This window comes from Pinus tabuliformis, chromosome 4_2 (assembly GCF_031772625.1).
Source record: "Pinus tabuliformis cultivar Carrire ecotype Pingquan chromosome 4_2, CPIR1, whole genome shotgun sequence".
In the NCBI taxonomy this organism is placed as follows: Eukaryota; Viridiplantae; Streptophyta; class Pinopsida; order Pinales; family Pinaceae; genus Pinus; species Pinus tabuliformis.
Window position 1 is genome coordinate 97,334,764 of NC_142304.1, and position 22,201 is coordinate 97,356,964.

At 41.6% G+C, this 22,201-nt stretch overlaps 1 protein-coding gene across 1 annotated transcript in view; it reads left to right on the forward strand.

Moving 5' to 3' along the window:
* Nucleotides 1-3,742: 3,742 nt before the first annotated feature.
* Nucleotides 3,743-22,201, forward strand: part of LOC149168482 (protein STRUBBELIG-RECEPTOR FAMILY 7-like) — a 75,959-nt gene continuing 57,500 nt past the window's right edge. The window contains exons 1-6 of the mRNA XM_089424893.1: nucleotides 3,743-4,548; nucleotides 4,796-4,957; nucleotides 6,279-6,411; nucleotides 6,519-6,590; nucleotides 6,769-6,834; nucleotides 6,954-7,025. Coding sequence (XP_089281019.1) covers nucleotides 4,864-4,957; nucleotides 6,279-6,411; nucleotides 6,519-6,590; nucleotides 6,769-6,834; nucleotides 6,954-7,025 — 437 coding nt within the window. The 5' untranslated portion in view covers nucleotides 3,743-4,548; nucleotides 4,796-4,863. The remainder of the gene's footprint in view (nucleotides 4,549-4,795; nucleotides 4,958-6,278; nucleotides 6,412-6,518; nucleotides 6,591-6,768; nucleotides 6,835-6,953; nucleotides 7,026-22,201) is intronic.

Sequence of the window (22,201 nt, forward strand, 5' to 3'; positions counted from 1 at the left end):
TGAAACATCATCAGAAGGATCACCTCCTTCTCCATTGAGCTACTAGATCATCAATTAGGTCTTGCATCCATCCATTTAATAGTTACAAGTAAATACATGAAATAACCATGACATAAACTAGTCACACAACCATGCTTATAACCAACATTAAACCATGTAAATATCAGAGACATGATAGCCATTAAATCCACATATAAATCAGTGCAAAAGTAAGAGAACTTAGCTTTTATTAATCATAGGAAAATTCGACCAGGTTCGGGACTTCCACGTACCACCTGACCATAGACATGGCTGAACCAAATCTCCTTTTTAGCCAGTAACCCTAAAGCCATATTCCAAGCATGAATGTGAGATCTCATAGAACAACCAATCCAAGAACAACCAAGGGAATCCGGAGGTTAAACCAACTCCACCCTCACCAAACCGTGATCACACCAAAACTAGTGCTTCGATCACAACCGAACAGAACTTGGAATGCCATTTGGAATCCATCACTATCCTTGAGAAATTGTTTGTCTCCTTGTCTCTCAGGCTTTACCGCAATCCAAACCTGGATTACTAGGCCCTAAATCGAGACTGCTCCCTCAGGCTTTACCGTGTATCCCACCAAAGCCGGTCAAGGGATTCCTAGGCCTTTGGGAATGAACCTTGATACCACCTTTGCCCCAGATTTTGAAATCCATCCGGTAATTCCAAAGTTCCAAAACCGAAATAAACATCCCAACCTACCATGGCATCTAGAAATAGGCTAGGCTAGGCTGAAAACCATTGTCATAACCCGACAAGACCATGCCACCGACAATAAGAGAACCAACATGCAAAACCATGCATTTCCAAACCAACTAGGAAATCACACATGCAAAAGGTTACCTGCAAGTATTCTCGTTGAAGTTGCTTGATCCTGCTTTCCTTCCTTTATCCTTGCTTGATTTTCCTTTCCTTTCCTTGCCTTCCCTTTTCTTTGCTCCAAAATAGAGTGCTCTAAGAAAACTCTAAGTGACCAAGAGAGTGAGAGAGAGAGAATAATGAGAGAGCTCCAAACTTGAACTTGATAAAAGCCATGAACTGATCATCATAAGCCTTTTTATCAATGAGGCCTCTAATTTGTCCATTTTCCATTATTTTCCTTTAATTTCCTCCTCACATATAAACTGTGACCTTTTGCCTTCCTTTTCTCCTAATTTCCTTTATTTTCATAAATAAATGTGCCAAAAATGCCTTTTTGCCTTTTAATGCCTTAGCCTTTGCCAATTTCCTTAGCCAAAACACACATCGAGTGATGCCCACTTTATTTACCCAACATTTAGCTTGGAATAAGTGCCCCTTAACCATGGTCTTATTTTGCCTTCATTAACTTTTATTACATGAACTTTTCACAAGGGCTATTACACGCAAGGCGGGGCATCGTAGCAAAGGATATATTGGACAAAATCATGGTTGTCAAGGTGCTCGGAGCCAAGATGCTTGTGGTTGGGGTGCTCATGGTTGGGGTGCTCATGGTCGCGGTGCTCATGATCGAACCTATGCTCGAGGTTGGGATGCTCGTGGTCGAGGATATGGTCAAGGCGCACATGACATACATAATGATCATGCCCTGGGGTCTAAGGTCAAGACCAACTATCATTGTTCTTAGTTCCACACTGCACTTCCTCCTGTTCATCACGAGTCGTTTCTCTTAGCTAAGTGCAGCGTTGGGCACATTTTTTCTATTTCTAGCAAATGAGGTCTGTAAATAGATGTATGCTCAATCTAGTTGCGATTTTTTTATTTTTATTTATTTATTTATTTTTTTAATAATATGGTTAAGCTAGGCCTACACAACCTCAAGATCATTTACTTGTCCTATTAATATGATTTCCCTACAAGTAAACCAGTAAGAAAGAGAATACTAATTTGTAAATATCGAACTTTAAACAAAAAAAAAATGAAATTTTATCATAAAATACGAAAATCAATCCTTTAAGATAAAATTTATAACAAAAATAATATTTTCAATACTTTTGTTTCAGAAACAAATTTATGTATCTCTCTGTTAATATTAAGAACAAAAAGTTACATATGTACAATAAAAACAAAGTTTCAATGATGAGTTGCACAAATATCAAAACTATCTAAAATAACAAAACAACTTCCAATAAATTTCCTAAATCCAATTTAAATAATACCTAAAAACTCAGTGGGATTTAAAATTTAATATGTTAGTAATAAATCTACTCAATAAATCTAAAACAAAGCAAAGGAAAATTTCTATTCCAAAATGCCCTCATACTAAGAATTTTTTCAATACTTACACTAACACTAGAATTTCTATTCCAAAATGCCCTCATACTAAGAATTTTTTCAATACTTACACTAACACTAGGATGATAGCCATATTGCTCCATTCTATCACTTTTTGGAAAATGCGATTTACTTAACAACAACATAAATAGAAATTCAAAGCTATGGATGACATCGGATTTACTTTGAATTTAGAGTAATAAATTTACCCAAGGAGGTTATCATTCTTACACAACTCGACCCAAGAATAATTAGGTCAATTTATTTTTAATTTAATTTAAAATAAAAATTAATATAATTTATTTTTAATTTGATTTAAAATAAAAATTAGTATAATTTATTACGCCAAATTATTTTTAATTTAATTTAAAATAAAAATAATAATTTTTTTTAATAAATTATAAATAAGAAATGTACATCTACATTTAAGCTTTCATCAATCAATTGTAAAAATAAAAAGGAGGGATATTTGAAGTGAAATAAAAAAAATAAAATAAAATGGAGAGATATTTGAAGTCAAATATAAAAAAAAAGCAAAAGAAAGTGGAAGTTGAGCAATAACTATCCAACACCTAATCCAAATCATATAACATGACGATTAACTAAGTGTGTGTGTGGAATCCAAATCATATAACATGACGATTAACTAAGTGTGTGTGGGGAATCCAAATCATATAACATGACGATTAACTATGTGTGTGTGTGGGGGGACACAAAACACGAGTTTGTGTGTCTTTCAACCATTTCGCACTTTAGCGCTGAACAAAGCGTTTTACGCATTTATTTTATGGACCGCAATTTTCACTATGAATATTTTCATTTTTTTTTTTTAATTTTCGAGAGAACTGTATTTATTTCAATACATATTATTATTATTAAATTTAATCTAAATGATTCGACCTATAACTAATATATCATTAAATTAAATATGGAGTTGTTTATAATGTGATTTTTTGAAGATTTCGGTGATAGAATTCGGCCGAAGAAATTGAGATTAAATCATGATTTGTTACAGTTAAAATGGTTTTTTAACTGTATATTCGGATTCAGCATCCTGAAAAACCCCTGGGAAGTTTTGATTGTGCAGAAACTAACTATCAAACTTGCGATTCCAATAAATTACTACCAAATTTTCACCGGAAAAACCCACCAAAAAAACTTTCAAAAAATGAGACAACTGCATTAAATATTAGGCTGGTTTCATAACTAAATCCCAAATAGAATAGCGAAGGCAGGTCACATTAGAATGATTGATGTCATCTTTCGCAACTTTGCACGGTTGTCGACAACGAAGCGAAGCAGGACAGTTGGCGCATAAAATCATTTTTACGCGTAAGGGTAAGGATACTAGGTAAGTTGTGGACCCCAAAACTTGTGTTTTTTCGATAACATTTAATGCTCAAATAAAAAACAATGTGAAAAGAAAAAGAGCAACGTGCGGGGCAGTTCTGTTGCCCCGTCGCTGAGCTTGAGCTTGAGGTTGAGCTTCAGCTTGGTCGGCAGGCACATCCAAACCACGATCGCACTGTGTATTTATTTATTTTTCGTAGCTTAATAGCGCAATGCGATGCAGAACAATAGATATTCATCGGGAAGCGTAAAACAGACAACTTGGAAACCGGTAAGATCTGCATTTTTTTTTTGTTGTTGTTGTAGTGAAATCGATTCCTGTTGCAAACAAAAATTGACTTCCAAGTGATGAAAATCTGGCTAAAATGGGTCAAAGGCAAAAAAGCGCAAAAATAGCAATATATGCCAGCGCAAACGGGACGGATCGCCCAAGTATTGACTCGTGTCACTAAAATTGGAGCTAAACCCGGGAGCTTTAGTCGAGGTAATTTTTTAGTCATATTTATGAGGAATAGGGGAGAGAGAGAGACTTTGAACTATAAAAGAGTGCAGGTTTCGTTGCAAATGTAAAGAACAAAGTTTTACCCGATACGGTGAAGTTTAAAGTGAAATGACCTAGTGTCGAGCTTAGCCGGCGAAAATCTTTGTCTGATCTGTGCACATTTGGGCTTAAAACCAAAGAAATGTAATAGATTGGATTCGGCGACAGCCTGGCTATGCCCCAAGAAATGTTACAGATTAGATTCGGCGACAGCCTGGCTATGCCCCGCATCTGAGCTGGTAGGAGGCGACTATCGGCAATCTGCTGGTATTTGCACAGCACATTTTTCGTAGACACGGCATTGCAACTTTCTGGCACAGGTGCTGGAACACGGTGCCGTTTCGAGGTTTCGAGGTTCAATCCTTTTAATAGTCAAGGTGAAATCTCAACACACCTTACGCCGCGTGATTGTCTGTCTGTTTGGCATCATCTTTGAAACTCTAATTATAGTAGGACATTTCCATTTTAATGCGATTTGAGGTTAATCTACCTTAGTCTCTTTTGAATGTTGTCGGATCAAAATCAGGTAAGCTACTAATGTTGGCTATCAGATATAAACGTGGCACTATGAGTTCTGGTAGAGAAAAGACTGCAATTTGATTTATTTTCTTCATCTCCTGCTAGTCATTTGTGCAGGAAATGAAGATTTGAGTTCTCCGGAAACACAGTAAGGATATCGTAGCTCTTTGAAAATGGGAAGGAAAATTTTGCAATGTTTGCGGTTAATTATTGCTATATTGACGGCGACTATTGCGATATCGCACGGAACTACGGATCCAGACGACGGTAAAATGTTTAGATGCTTTCTTTTTGGTTGCAACGATCTTTCACAGAGCAATTCGATCTTACAGCGGAAGCTATTTATTTGTCTGTTAAGAAATTTTTTTCATAAGCAGAAGCTAGAAGCACACACGATTTTCTATCTTTTAGAGATACAGAGTAAGCTAATAGATTCAAGCATTGCACATTTCATTTGTAGAAATTTCACCAAATGATGGAAATACGAGCTTCTGATGCGACTGTCAATGCCAATTACCAGTAGTATAAACGTGAATTGCTATTTGTTCTGTTTTTTTGGCAAGGTAATTTCGGCTACCGATTAGAACATTGCCCAGATCCTACGAAAGCTGAGTTTCTCTATTGATTAAAACTAGGAATCCGATAAAAAAAGTCAAAGCCAAAGATTCATTAATCATTTTTTATTCTGGATAGCAGAGCAATTTCCGGTATTACAGACCAAATGGCATCTGAGTCATAGTGGCACTCCGCTGCCCTCAAGCATGAAAGACACGTCAGTGGCTTTAAAAATCCCACTGTTCAATACATTCTATAGTGCTTTTCAAATGGTTACAAGCAACAGTTCTATTTGGAAAAGTCGAACTTTGCGCTCTCAGTATATCATCATAGACCCTCTGGGGTTTAATTTTGTCTCTGTGATCATGCTGTCTCTGAAGGCAATCTCTTTTGGTATTATGCTTATCCTTTGATGCTTTTGCATACGGACCCATCAGTCTTTCTCTCAGGCGATCTTTTAACAGATCCATCAGAACAATTTTGTATATATTGCCTCAATATAATATAGCCCTTTTCTTTCTGAAAAAAAAAGTATATCATCATAGACCAGTATAGGTTCCCTGGACAAAATATTTATCTGCTTACTGTGATACATTGAAATCTTCTGCAACGACTATCTTTTAGCCGATTGTTCCTGTCCAATACTGTCGTTCATTCAGTTTTCCGTTCAACAGATTGATAATTTACTTCAAAAGCTTAAGCGTTGATTAATCTAGAGTTTAAAACTGGTTATGCGCAAGCTTAAATGAAATCTCGTGTCTCTGACCGCATTAAGGGAATGCAGTATTACATAGCTGCAAGTAAAACTTCCATGAAACAAGACAAAAACTTAGTGATTTAGACTGTCTGCCCCGAAATACTCTCTACTTAGGCCCAAATACTTGATCAACTAGACTGTACAGTGAAAACGTAAGTTTGCGAAGCTTGTCTTCCATTCAAGGTGCAAATTCTTCTGAATTTCAAAAGCTCTGTTTATCATAACCAAAATGTCTATGTGGAGTACCTTATCTTTTATTTGTGTGGATCATTGCAGTTTCTGCGCTCAAAGGCATATATAGCAGTCTAAATTCTCCCCAGCAACTTTCTGGATGGAGTGCAAATGGAGGAGATCCATGTGGTCAGTCCTGGAAAGGGGTTTCATGTTCTGGATCATCAGTTACATCAATGTAGTAAACTTCTCTTACCCCGCCTTCTGCTTCTGCCGAATAGTTGTTCTTGAAGGTAGCACGAGTGCGAAGAAAATTTCACCTTTTATGTTTTTTGAATGTGACAGTAAGCTCTCAGGCTTAGGATTGTCAGGATCATTATATTACCAGCTTTCAGACCTTTCATCATTGACAACCTTGTAAGGACTGTAAAGTTTTTTCTGAGAAAAATATCTCTTCCTTTTAACTCAGGAGGAAAATATATCTATCTCTTAAATGCAAATTCCTTCTGTTTTAGGAAGGAAAATAAACTATCTAAAATTGTTTGGGCGGTATTATGCAATGCTTGTCAGCTGATAATGTCTGACTCTAATATAGGGATTTGAGCAACAACAACATTCAGGGCCACATTCCTAATTCACTTCCACAGAAACTCCAGGAGTTGTGAGTGACACAGATATTGATTGGATTTTGTTTTGGATTTCCTCATTTTGTTTGTTTGAGCTAGGTGAGCTTTTTCCTCTGATTGAGTAAACTTCTACAGTTTGATACTTACTGTGCAGAAACGTTGCCAGAAATGGCCTCAATGGTACTATGTTGTATTCATCCTCAAACATGATTGGCCTCATATATTTGTAAGCTTATCCAAATTAAGTTATTGTATTTAAGATGTGCTCATTGAGAAATTGTCCTAAGAATGGATAAGGTGAAGTGCATAAATTTGAATCACAATCAAATTTTAGGTTAGATGAAAGATATATTTGGAAAGCATTCCAACCAATCTACTCTATAATATTTTCTCAAAAAAAAAACATAATCGATCATTGTTTTTTTAGTAGATTGCAGTGCACAGTTTTCTTTAATCTTGTATAAGAATTTCATAAAATATTCCAGATCTATGTAGGTGAATGCTTTGATTCTTGAGGATTCCTTGAGTCTGATAAAGGCAAAGGGAAATGTTACACCCTTTTTCAGAAGCAAAAATTTGGTGATGCTTCAGATAGGAAATAATTCCAATATAGACGCTAATTGTTTAATTTTTGAATTATGTATAAGGAAATGTTAGTATTCATCGGAGAAGCACCTTTTCCTATGCCACTCCTGTCAATGTTAAAAATCCAGCCAGTTTGTTACCTTCAGGAATAGTTTTGGATCTATTTGAACCTCTTAATGTAATCATCATATTTTCATTAAATGAAAGCATCTTTCGTCATTAAAGTTGATAAGGCAGAATCTTCTCCGATTCTTTACTTACAGATATTGTGGGCATGGTCTGTGATTATGATGCTGGAATCTCATAGGAAGTTTCTTCCTGATATATGCCATTTCGAGTAACAGTTTTCTCTGGATTTGAAACTATAGTATGAAATACATTTTCCAGGAAACTATAAAATGCTCACTTTATGATTTTTAATTGGGATTGTTACACAATACTTTCTCGTTTGACGATTTTATTGTTTGGAGCATATTGCAAATTTTAAGCATTTATCAGTTTGTAATTTCTCTCAATCTGTCGACAAGAACAATGTTGACAGGAGTTTTAACCAAAACTAATGAATGTCCAAAATTTGATCCCGAAGCGCTTGTTTCAGGCCTAAATGTTCCCGAGTTGTCCATTTGATGAATGTAAATCATGAGAGTGACAGGTTGGCATATAAGCAAGAAAGGTTTAATGAAAGCATTTGAAACAGTCCCATAATGCGAACTGATTTTTGGGAAAGTTGTTTGGAAGTCAATTAAAAATAAAGATAGAAGAGTAGAAAAGGTGGTGACACAAGAAGATTTCAGGTCCAAATGTTCCAGAGTTTCCCATTTTCTGAATTTAAATCATGTGGGTGACAGATTGGCATATAAAGAAGAAATGTTCAAGGAAAGCATTTGACACAGTCCCATTATGTAAAACTCCAATAGGGTGCAGTTACCAGTAACAAACAGTGGAGGGCAATAGTTTAGAGGTTGGTTAGAAGTGAAATCAGCGGAATTGTTAGAGATATTTGGCAGTGAGTTCTGATAATGGAGTGAGACAAGGCTGTCCAGTTCCTCAACATGGCCAGGGCAATAATTCCCGTGCTAAAATATTTGATGGGAAAAGGGGGTGGTGGTGAGCCCAATGCTGGTTATTTTGTTGTTATATGTGGGCGATATTATTTTAATGGAAAGCACACTTGCTAAATTTGAGCCATCTAAGTTGTTTGAGAAGCATTCTCATGAAATTTGGAATGACAGTAAACATAAGTGAAACAAAGGTAGCGGGTAGTATCTACCCTTGTAAAATAGTTAAATCGCGTTTATATTGAGGCAAGGACCTAGAATCACTTGGTTGGTAGGTAGTGGGTCCCTTAAAGTGAATTTTTGTGCAGTGCAGGGAAGATCTTGATGCACGTAGAAGATTTTGGAAGAGGGGAGGCATTTATTGGAAGGGCTTTACAGTGACAGATTAAAAAAATTTGCACCATTATTAACACATTATATGCAAAAACTAATTATGAAGATAAGAGTAGTGGGGAAGGTGGGGTCACAGGCTAGTGAATACAGTGTAGCAAAGTTAGTAGAACTTTTACAGGGAGAGTTAATAGAGGCAAATGCCAATAATATGAAATTCTAATTGCGCTCTTCTTTTGTTGAATTATTTCTGGAGTCATTGCATCAGGTTTCTCTTTTTCTTCGATGTATCAAGCCATCATATGTGGCTCATCATCAGGAACATAAGTTGGAATATGGAAAGACTGATCCACCAAGCAGTAATATATAAGGCATGATGAAGAAACCTAAGTGTAGAAGGAGACGTGAAGCCGACAGAGATTGATACTAGAGAGAAACCAGAAGGAGTAGATTTTTATATAAAATATATCACGCCCATTTGCAAACAAAACTGAGATTTAACATAGATTTTTCCAAGTTTATAAAGAGCTGATAATGCTTCATTTGTGCCGAAAACCTAGTATTTCGTCTGTATCTGATCTGCCCACAAAAATTCCTCATTCTGGAGCCTTTACAACTGTAAATTCGACAAAATTGAAACATAATATATTTACATTTACAATGCATCATTTAGAAACTGTGAGAAAAAAACATATGAAAGCTAGTATCCATTGGCGTTGGATTGTTGAGGTCCAGGCCAATTGAGCCTTGGTTCTGGTCCTGCTCGGTCGAGTCCTCCTTTTCCTTGTTGCTCTCATCCACTTTGAGCTACAACTGCTCAATTTGATGCCTCGGTGTATCAATTTCATCTTCAAGCTGGCACATGTGCTCCCATTTCTCCAACTCTCTCTCTTGCATCAACAGGTCCTCTTGTAGTTGCTGATGGATGTTGCGTTGCAATATGGTCACGCCTTCTCTCATTTCCAAGTGGTCCTGCACAGTTTATGCACAATGGCCAAATTCTCCTTCCCTCGAGAGAGGTTCCCACCCACGGCCCGCCATAGCTCGGCTTGCGATTGCCCCAAGAGCCCAACCATGAACTGGCATCTACACTTTGTACACTAGAATCCATTTTTCGGCTGTCCGAAATGTTCCAGAACTTTCTGTCACTCCCACTCAAATTCAGAGTGCGCTTGACCCTGACATCTAGCCAGGCACCCTCACAGACCTAAGGATTACAACTCTTCTCACTTACTCCGTGTTCAGCCAGACCTCCCTTTGATGTTCTACTAACCAATTAGCTCCTAGATTCTGGATCCGAACCTCTGCTCGCTTCAGTAAAATAACGACGTCTTGTTGTAGCGGCTACAACCACCCTCCAAAATTTTGTCTTGCATGCAAATTTCGGAGCTCACCTCGGATCTTGCGATCGATTATCCTTGGTCACTTGTTGGTAAGTTGACGATTTCAAGCTCCCCTCCTTGATCTTAAGAGTTGTTAGCGTTCTCATCTTCATGCAACATGTGTCATATTTGGGCACAGGTGTTGTTGTTTGTCATACAAGGGGAATGTTGTCTTGCTTCAAGGGATTTGTGTGTGTATGAGTGGTTGTCATCACATAGACATGTTTCACACTCACCTCACGCACTCACATAACAAAGGTTGTTGCATCAAGCAAAGTATGTCTTATGTATTCTGGATGGTTTATGTTGTGTCACTAAGTGTCCGTGTGTGATCACAGTCGAGTCCTATCAACGTTTGCATATGTTTCACTGATCTCACACTTAGCCATTTTCCCAAGCAACCTAGCCTCATCTAGCTTCCCGGAACTATGCAATTTGTTTCTGCAACCATCAACAAACCTCCCTTGCCTGCTGAAACCCCACAGTGCGTAGCGAAACCAACCTTCCTTGCTTGTTGAAACCCTGCAGCCCAAAGAGGCCCCAGCCAGCACTGCTCTCTAGAAATGTGTAGAGCAGTCCAGCTACACTGCACTCAGAAATTGCGGAGAGGTGTCCTCTCGTGACCCTTGTCCCGTAGTAATGCTTTGCGCCTCAAAACTGCACAGTGTTGTCCAAGTTGTCATATCGTTCTTGCATGCAGAAATTGTGCACATGGGCCTCCCAAGGCCTCATTCCGGCAATAGTCACTGTTCGCTAAAATTGCGCAGATCTACCTCTTAGTGACTACAGGAAAAGGTGACATGCTGAAATCGCTTCCAAGGAGTTGATGAGAAGGACCAAGGAACTGAGTAATGGAAAAGATCAAGACCGCATGCAAACTCCGTTGGATGCATGATCATCTCGAAGGTAAGTATTGTAAGTATGGAACATCTTTCGAAGTACACTTCGTAGTTGAGTTTGCAGGAATGCTTGTCATTTTCATATCATCCCGTCCTTAGTAACATGCATGTGTGCAAACACGAGAAGTTGTTGCTTCTACATGTCGTGCTTCTTTTTCACTTGTTCGACCAACTGTCGTCTTCTGCATGTTGATTGCTATGTCATGCTTTTGGCCTTGTTCTGGTGATGTTCAAGGTCTTCTCTTTGTGTGCACATGTTCGCTATGTAAACATCCCTCGCACTCAAAGACGAAGTTGTATGCACTGTCATGCAAGCATCGTCGCGGTCGTCCAATGATCTATCACAAGTGTCGCGCTTGTTGCTTGCACTCTCGGTCTGTCATGTTGAGCATGTGTGTTTTGATGGTTTGAGTGTGTGTTTGCAAGGTCGCGTATACACAAATTCACTCACTCACACACTTAGCCACTTTGTTGAAGTTCTGACGACCAGATCCCCCTCTCACAGCTGGACCTTCAGCCCGCCATTGACTCGACCGACTGTCACTAGAACAACGCAAAAGCATCCAACAACCCATTCCAAGTTGCGTTCCCCGCAAGTTGATCAATCAACCCTCCTGCTGGTCAACCAGAGAGTTTGACTGGGCAGTCACCCCGAGACTGACTCCCCTAAAAAACTGTGTAGAGGTTGCAGACCTTGCACGCTTCGTTGACTGAGAAAATTGCGCAAACAGGCCAAACAAACACCTTGTTCCTGTCCCTGTCTCGCTTAGAAAAATGCGCAATTTTCCCATCCAGTCACCTAGTTAGTCGGCTGGCTACTCACCCAGAAAAATTGCGCAAATTTTCCAAGCAAGCCACTTGCAGCCCGACAGTCCGCTCAGCTCAAAAACTGCGCAGAGGTCGTCAACATGTCAGCCTCCCAGCAACTGCGTAGTTTTTCTCGCCAGCAACACGTTGCCAGTTCCCTCTAGAAACTGCGCAATTTTTGCTGCCAAGATCCTGCAACCTGCTACCAAGCTTCTTCCAGAAACTACGCAAATTTGTCTGCCAAGCCTTCTTACAGCCCGCATTGCTTCCCTCCAGAAATTGCACACATCTGTCCTCCAACCGAGCCAGACCTTGCGGACAGTCACTGCCAATTCAGATTGCCCGTCTCCATCTCCCAGTGACTTTTACGCATTTTTCACCAGCAGTGCCCAAAGCCCGCATCCTAGCCCGAAACTTGCTTAGCGCGGTTTCACAACCTTGTCCGCTTTCCCGGTCACCTGCATCCAAAACGATCATGCGTCATGGTAGACTAGGAGTTTTTTGGATTTGATGTCGTCTCGTCATGAGTGACTGCGGATATAGGTACATGAAGGAACATGACGCAATGACAGATGGGATGAACAAAGGGTGTACCTGTAAAAGGACATGTTCGTGAACGGATGAACAAACGATGCATGCGAAGAGATGTGTTCGCAAACAAACAACCATGCGAAGAGGTGTCTGCAGATGGACAGACGGACGAACATGCGAAGAGGTGTCCGCGACGGACGGACGAACATGAGAAGATGTGTTCGCGGATGGACGGACGGACGGATGAACATGCGAAGGTGCGTTCACGAATGAACAAACGGATGAACATGCAATTTTTGTGAACGGATGAACATGTCAAGTATGCCAAAGCACAGGCAAGGAGCAACACACACATGCAACATCAAGGGAACCTAATGACCATCGAGGACTCCACACACTTGGCCATGCAGAGGTGAAGCTGTGATACACCAAGAGAACATCCATCACTCAACAGCACTGCAGTTCGACATGCACACAAACAACAACATGAGCATACCAGCGCTGTCATGTCGAGTCGTGTCATGAGTCATGTCAGGCCATATCACTACTGTGGGCCTGTGTAAACCATTGTAATGTAATATGGAAGTCCAAGAGACCCACTTGTAATCTGAAGAGTCATGAAATTCAAACAATCATGAGGGAAGTCGAACAATCACAAGGGCCAGTTTTACCCTTGGCTATAAATAGCCCTCATTTGTAGATGCAAAAGACTTTTCACCTTGGCTCCTCCCACATAGCCTTGAGAGTTTGTAATCTTTTCTTTGAGGAGCGAGCAATGGCTCTAGTGCCTCGCCACGGGGTTAGTGATGTAATGGTGTACTGATATGTCTTGGAACTTTCGCTTAATTCAGAAGCCTGCTAACAGGCCAACACGTTTTCACACGTGTTGTAACTATCTGTAAGGTTTATCTTGAACACTTGTAATACATGTTGTTGTAAGATGGCGGCCTTATTAGTCGAGCGTGCTACGCACCTTGCCGGTCCTCACCCATATGAATCGGTGAGTCGATGGCGGCCTTATAGTTCTTCAAGTTGATGGCGGGGGCCCCTCCCCCAAAAGAGAGTTGCTCCTCTCCCTCGTAACCTCGGTCGAGCCCCCTACCCGGTGATGGCGGCCTTTTGGTCGAGCCCCCTACCGGGTCCTTCCAATATCATACCACTTGTCTTTTAGTAGTTGGATCTCCCAGTTTTTGGAATGCTCCAAATTCCATTCGAGCATCCAGATCCGAGTCGATACCAGCAAAAGCATCTCTGAATAAGGTCCTAGCACCATGCCGAATGTGTCCAGAAAAGAAAAGGAGAGCAAATGTAGCATGTCCAAAAGTAAACTAACCCCTTGGACTACTACGACGTTAGACAGACCTACTGCATTGAGGCAGCGAGTAGAGAGGTCCTATAGCGTAACCAATGTTTTTAAAACCGGAACCGGTGACCGGACCGGTCCACCTAATGAACCGGTTTACCGACCGGAACCGGTCTAACCGGGACTGGTTTGGTCTAAACGAACCGGTTTTTAAAAAATACATTAAATAATTAATTTTTAATGAAACAAAACTATTTTTAAGATGTAAAACCATGATTCCAAGCCAATAGAGACAAAATATGCAAAGTTTGCTCATTTATATACCATGCAAAGGTGAATATATCAAAATGGCACCGAGTGCAATACATATCATCGACAAAATAGCAAAATACATAAGAAATGAGGCTCTAAATGGCCTATAAAGTCCAAAAACAATGCTGCAAGCTATGAGGCCATTGGCCTACTACAAGTCTACAGTGTACAGTGTAGACCCCAATTTTGGCTTTACAACACATATACTTTCCATATATTGTACTGGTTTTGACATCCTATGTCTGAATGGGGTCTCAATTGAAACTCCAATTTTACTGCTTCTTCCTGCATCTGGTATGTACAAAACTGAATCCCCTGGAATTGCTATAATTCCATACTTAGGCGTAATCAACATTCCATGCACTCCAATGGCTTCCACAGTACTGGGTGGAAGACAATCCTAGAGAATGCAGAGCACAGAACCGCCCTTCATCTTCGGTTCATCTTGTGCCTTTGAAACCTTGAGGAAGAGCAGTGAGTTCACAATAAAAGAGTCCGTTCACAGGGTTACAGCCTTCTATCATAGATAAAAGAACATACTCTCTGTCATCTGTCTTTACAGACTCAATTGTCCACTTGGGCTGTTCTGAATCTTTCCAGCAGCGAATATTTTTAGATTGATTGGTACCCAAGAAATGGTGAAATGGTTGATGATCAATATTGATATCTGTTTTTGTTCTTGCATCTGTCCGATCTCCTTCTTTGGGGCTTCGGTAACGGCTGTAAGAAAACCCTTTGTTGTCATTAGTCCACGTAATTGAAGAAAATTTCACCCATGATGGTTCTGTAGCCTGCCACCCGGCTGCGTGCACTCACTTGACCAGTTTTGAATCTACTTTCCATCATTTTGATCCAAAAGCTCTTGACAAAAAACTATTGAAACAACGAAAGACTCCGCAAGAATCGCCTATGGATTTTTGGCAGCGCTTCCGTGATTTGCAGTTTGAAGCTCCAAAAAGCCAGATGAAATTTCCATATCTTTGGGACAGATTCGAATACTGTCTTAACAAATCAGTCAATCCCAAGATGAAGCTGAAGTTCAAACCCCGCTCAACATACTTCGGTGATGGAGCCGCGCAATCACAGACAAACATAGTTGCTGTCACAAGTGATTGTCTGCTGTCCCCTCATCAAACAGCTCCACCACTGCAGAGTGATGCGGGAGGACATGCACACACGTTTGTTCAACTGTCACATCTTCCCAACATCACTTCGCTCAATTGTCGCACAGACTTGGTTGCGAATCCCATGGGTTGTCACATGCATTTCTTACCTCAACCTCCGTCTTCGTGTTCTGCTGATCCTCCGGATTCAACTGTCTTGTGTTCTTCCGTTTTGGACTCTACACCTGTTGTGAACGAGGATCAAGCCATCGATGGAGTTGATGTCGCACAACCAATATGCGCTGTCATTCATGAAGAGTATGATTGGGAGCCTGAGCACAACCTGCGGCGAAGGATGATCTCTTTTTGTCCGCGCCTCCTCCGCTTTTTCTTGACATCTTCGGTGATTCTGCTATCCCTGATTTCACTTGTGTATCTCCGTCTACGAATGCACCCATTGTTGATCACTCGTAGAACACACCGGATGTCAGTCCACCATTCGATAGCGGAGAGGACAAATCATTCATTGAACATCTGCTTGATTTTTCATCTGCTTTTTTTGGAAATGCAAAAGGTGAGCATTCTTGCTTCTCACCTACCCCTTTGTGTGATTCATCAAATCATCGATGCTGACAAACATCCCGAATTTTCTGATCTTGGTTGTTGTGATCTCTGTACTTCTTTATCTGATCACGATGTTGATTCACTCGTTGTTAAGCTGTCTAAGACATTGGTCTCCGATGATCTATCTATTAATGAAGTGGGAACCCCACAGGCTGTCGAGGCACTTCAGCTTGAGCCCTCGTTGTCCTAAGGTTAGTTCCACTTCTGATAAAAAAATTTGCGAAACACCCGAGGCTCCTCATCACTCATTTGTATGCACTGAAGATCAATCCAACACTCAGATTTCGCTTCCTCCACTTGAACTACACGATCCCATCGCTCATGCATTGGAGGAATCTTACACAGCAAGCACACGTGCGCGACACAAGTTGTATTTCTTTCTCTCGTTTGCTTGCATGTCACAGTCAAGAGTATGTGGTTAAAATATGCACACAGTGTCACAAAACACCATGGTAATTCCACGGATTGCATGTCTTGTGCTTGCACTCACTTATGTTCTGTGGACGCATTTAAACTCGAAGTGTGTTTGTCTTCATTGTTATATCTTTCATATTTGCTGGTTCGCATGGCTGTGTTGTTCGCAAACCATGCCTTCACGAACATGGGTCGACCATAATGCGATGGCTGCATTAGAAGTATCACTTCATGTAAGTAGGCCCATGCACTGTTTAGCATAGGAGTAGGAGTAGTGTTTGCTTCCTTGCTTTGCTTTGCTTTGCATTCTGGTTTGCATGTTTGCTTGCTTGCTTACTTGCTTTGGTTTGCTTGCTTGTTTGCTTTGCTTACCTGTTTTTCCTTTGCTTTACTTCTGCTTTTTGCTTTCTTCGCTTGCTTATACCCGTAGGTTAGCCTCTTGTGAAACCGTGTTTGGCTCTCGAGACAAGCTAGGCGAATTCAAAAGAACTTGTACAACTATCAATATTTGGTTATCTGTTGTCCTCTCTCCTATGAAGAACTTGTTTTCTTCAGTCGATGATGCCTTGATGAAAAATATGTTTTGTTCATAGTGAGTCTTGGTGAAAACACAATGCTTGCGCTCTAACTAGCACCACTTACTCTAGTCGGTTGTTTTGGTTTAACCCTTGTCATCTTAGTCAAGTAGAATAAGGTGAGAGGGAAAACCTTAACAAATATGTAAGAGGTATACATAACATACTTCTTTGAAGGAACAACCTCTTCTGCTCTCAATAAGTCGGGATCCCTCTTTTGCCTCTGAAATAAATAAGTGATTACGCACAGTTCTTTGAAAAATGAAAAATAAAAAAATTAAAATACGAAAATTCCAAAAAAAATGAATACGATGAAAGAAAAGAAAGGCTTCCTGCGTAGAGAGGTGATGCAAGGAACTCCACTGGGGTACTAACTAGGCTCACTGGTAGCGACGCGATGCTTGTGTTCCTGCATGACTCCGCCAAGGTACTGTCCAGGCCTGCTGGCAGGGGACCAACACGAGAGATGAAACTTAAAATTTGACTGTCATATTACTTGTGCATCAATATACCCCTCATCCCTAATCGAAACAACTAAGTTGACTTGGCTTGGAATGTGTGCTGACCGATCAAGATAATGGTAGGGACTGTTGAAATTTGGTACCGGAGGACAGGTGGCTCCCTAAGGCTTTGATCTTTGGCCTAGGGAAAAGTGTCCAAAAGAATTTAATTTTTCTCCTAAAGTAACTTTATAATTTTTATAAAGTTAAATCTAATTTGAAAGTGACTTTAAGTGATAAAGTTACTAAGTCTAATTTTAAAGTGACTTTTATAAAGTCAATGAAAAATTAGAAAGGAAAAGTGACTTTGGAAATAAATGACTAAGTGGGTTTTATTAAAGTGGGGTGAATTAAAAAATAGAAAGTGAGATTTAAATGAGCATTTAATCTCAGCCATTGATCTAAATCTATTTCAGCCATTGGATTTAGGGATCACCCAAAAGTCATTTAGGGTTGGGTTAAGGGAGGAAAAGGAGGAAAAAGATCATTCATTCTTTCATGAGCAGATTGAGAGAGAGAGAGCAAGAGAGCAAGGGAGATTTCTGGACAAGGAGGAGAAGGAGGCAGCAGCTTGGCACACATACCAAGGCAGCATTTAAGCAAATCCTTACAGCTGAATGTGCAAGCAGTAAAAGACAGATTTTTCTTGAGCAAACAGCAAAAGGCAGATTTGTTTTTGCACAGAAATCGAGGCAGCTGATTTTCTGCACAAAAATCGAGGTCCGTACAGCATGTCCGTACCGTCTGTACAGCATGTCTGTACCGTCCGTACAGCCGTCCGTACAATGGCCGTACAGCATTGTGTTGCTGTTTGGAAATTTCTGGTGGGCTGTGAGGCTCAAAAATCGAGATAAGTTGTAAATTTGTTTGCTGATTTTTGCTGAAAATTTCTCACTGTAAAAAGGCATTTCCAGAAATAAAGAAGAGCTCTCAAACTTGTTTTCCCCAAGAGTTGTAGGGGGTTTTTCCAGGGTCAAGTTGACCAAAAATCACTGAGTTTAAATGTGTTTTAATGGCTGTTTTTAATTGCTGATTTTATTTCTGCAATTTCCAGCATTCTGAAAAATTTCCAGAATTTGTGTTTTCAGCAATATTTATTTTTTCAGTCTGTTAAATGTATAGTTATGGGAATGGGCATTTAACTACATGGGAGAAATAAGGTGAAACTGAAAACCGGGGTGGGAAACAGAAAATTTTACATGGTATCAGAGCTTGAGTGCTGAAGGGCAGTTTGGGACAGCAAAAGAAAAAAAAAATACAGCTGCTGATTTTTTCACTCAGAAAATTCCAGCAAGCTGATTTTTCATAAACAACAGTTTTATATTTACCACAGCGGTGCTACTTTTCAGTTTTAGGACAGCAATATGTCATTGGGATTGAGGGTGGAGGATAGGTTGGATGGGCATACAAATTACAGCGTTTGGAAGGAGAGAATGCAGAGTATCTCTGAGGAGGCAGAAGTCTGGGATATCATGGTGCATACAACACAGCACCCTGTTGTTGTGCCTACTGATGCTACTCAGTTGACCGCTTATAATAAAAAGAACAACAAGGGTAAGAGGCTGATTCTAGACGGAATCAAAGACCATTGCATTCCTCATGTGAGAGGAAAGAGCAATGCCCATGAGATGTGGACAGCATTGTCCAATCTCTACCAGAGTACCAATGAGAACCGGAAGATGGTCCTGAAGGAGAAGCTGAAGAACATTAAGATGGGGAATGATAGTGCAGCTGGATATCTCACAAAGATTACCAATGTGAGAGATGAGTTGGCAGCGATTGGAGAGGCCATTCCATCCATTGAGTTGGTGCGTATTGCAGTGAATGGCCTCCCCCGTTCATGGTTGAACTTTGCTGATGGGGTTTGTGCACGTGAGACCCTTCCCACGTGGGAGAGGTTTTGGGATGATTGTATTCAGACAGAGATCAGGAAAGGACAGCTTGGGGCAGCCAAGCCAGTTGAGCAGGATGAGGACGTAGCACTGGTGGCAGGAGGCAAGAAAGGCAAAGGGAAGAAGCAGGCTTCCACAAGCGGTGGTGGAGGCAAAGGCAAAGGTAAAGGTAAACAGGGTAACTCACAGAAGGACTATTCCAAAGTGAAGTGTTGGAATTGTCAGAAGATGGGACACTATGCAGTTGTGTGTTCGGAGAAGAAGAAGAAGAAGGGGAAGAACCAGGATGTGGCAGCTTCAGCTGAGATTGAGGACTTTGCAGGTCGTTTTGACCGAGAGTTTGCGTTCATTACATGTGAGTCCTCTAGTGCAGGATCACCTGCCACACAGGTTCAGAGGGGGCATGCTTTTCCCTCGATTAGCGGAGCATCTACAGGTATCTGGTATGTGGACAGTGGGGCTTCACGCCACATGACAGGAGTCCGGGAGTACTTCTCAGAGCTTTCAGAGAATGGCACTGATATTGAGGTAGTACTCGGTGATGACAGAGTTGTTAAAGCAGTCGGGGTGGGTACACTGACATTTCAGAGGGAGTCCAGACCTCCCTTGAAAGTGTCAGATGTTCTTTATGTGCCAGGGATGAGGAAGAACCTCATATCCGTCTCAGCTTTGGAGGACAGAGGATATGAGGTACTGTTCAGGGGAGGACAAGTGTTGATGTATCCCAGGGGCACTCCAACTGATTCAACTAGAGTGATAGGTGTACGCCATGCAAAGGTGTACAAGTTTGCATTCCAGCCCCTTTTGGCATTGAGCAGTAGTACCGACAGCAGAGCTAGCAGTTCTGAGCTGTGTGAGATTTGGCACCGCAGGATGGGGCACATGTATCATGGAGCCTTGAGGACATTGCGGGAGATCACTACAGGTGTGCCAGATTTCAGTACTGATCACTTTGATACTTGCAGAGGTTGTGCGATGGGCAAGTTTGCCAAATCCCCTTTTCCCAGCAGTGACAGCAGAGCGACGGGGATACTTGATTTGATTCATTCCGATGTGAGCGGTCGGATGTCTCATGTTTCCTTGAGTGGATATGAGTACTATGTGTTATTCATTGATGATCACTCCAGGAGGACCTGGATTTAGTTTTTGAAGACCAAGAGTGAGGTCTTCAAGCGGTTTTAGGAGTTCAGAGCTCTTGTGGAGACTCAGACAGGTCGAAAGATCACGTCCTTGAGGTCGGACAATGGAGGAGAGTACACCCTTGGAGAGTTTGTTGACTATTGTGCGGAGGCAGGCATTAGGAGGGAGTTCACTGTTCCTTACAACCCCCAGCAGAACGGAGTTGCAGAGAGGAAGAACAGATCCATCATAGGGGCTGCTAAAGCCATGTTACATGATCAGGGGTTGCCATTGTTCTTGTGGGCAGAGGCCTGCAACACAGCTGTTTACTTGCAGAACAGGAGTCCGCATCGTGCCTTGGGGCACATGACTCCGGAGGAGGCTTTCTCTGGGAAGAAGCCTGATCTTGGTCATCTTCATATCTTTGGATGCATTACATACTCCTATATACCCAAGGAGAAGAGGACCAAACTAGAGCCCTCCGCAGAGAAGGGTATCTTTGTGGGCTACAGTGAGACCTCAAAGGCCTTTCGGATTTACATTCCTGCACAGAGGAGAGTTGTTGTCAGACGGGATGTGAAGTTCGAGGAGGACAGGGCCTTTAGGAGGTCACGGGAGTTAGAGTATCTGGATCAGCCAGACCCTCAGCAGCAGTTGAGTCAGTCGCAGGGATCCAGTGGGCAGGGATCAGGAGGATCCGGAGGTACATCTATGAGGATGTCAGGTCCATCAGTGAGCAGTGGCTCGCCGAGCCAGAGGGTGGTGCTCCGGGCAGCATGCAGAGCAGTTCACAGAGCAGTTCACTAGGGAGTCCACTGATGGACAGTTCACACGGTACCTCAGCTTCTACAGGTTCAGGTGCAGGCAGGAGGACAACCGACAGACAATCAGGAGTTCAGGCTACTGATGGTGATGAGGAGGAGGAGTTTCATTCTCCTATGGGAGAAGCATGCTCAGGGAAGAGGAACCCCAAGTGGCTTCAGGACACCTTGAGAGATGCCACATCTGTTGCTGAGCCGAAGAGGCCGGTCAGAGAGAGTAGACCACCTGAGAGGTTTTGTAGTTATATGGCGATGGTTACCAGCATCCTTGACTCTGAGCCTTCTAGCTATGAGGAGGCAGCTAGCCAGCAGGTCTGGAGAGAGGCCATGCAGGAGGAGTATTCTTCTATCATGAAGAATGATGTTTGGGAGGTGGTGCCGAGGCTTGAGGGCAAATCCGTGGTTACTTCCAGATGGCTTTACAAGGTAAAGCATGCTGCAGATGGCAGCATTGAGAAATTCAAAGCGAGGTTTGTGGCTAGAGGGTTCTCCCAGGTAGAGGGAGTTGATTATGAGGAGACCTTCGCTCCCGTGGCTCGATATACTTCGATCCGCTCCATTATATCGATAACAGCAGAGATGGGTTGGAAGATCCACCAGATGGATGTGAAGACCGCATTTCTCAATGGCTTCATACAGGAGGAGGTGTACATTGAGCAGCCACAGGGCTTTGAGGTGCATGGGAAGGAGTCCCATGTGTGCAGATTGAAGAAGGCCCTTTATGGCCTAAAGCAAGCTCCCAGAGCTTGGTACTCCAGGATAGATGCATACTTGCAGGGGATGGGTTTCACAAAGAGTGAGGCAGATCCGAACCTTTACTTTATTGTGATTGGTGAGGAGCCTCTCATTCTGGTGATGTATGTAGATGACTTGATCATTACAGGTGCAGAGAGACTCATAGAGCACTGCAAGAGAGATCTTGCGGCGGAGTTTGAGATGAAGGACATCGGCTTGATGCATTACTTTTTGGGTTTGGAGGTGTGGCAGGAGGAGGGGCATTTCTTCCTGGGGCAGGGGAAGTATATTGTGGACATCCTTAGCATATTCCACATGGAGGATTGTAGACCCATGTCGACACCGATGATCACCAACTGGAAGAAGCTTCATGCTTCGGATTCCGAGTTGGTGGATCCCACATTGTACAGGC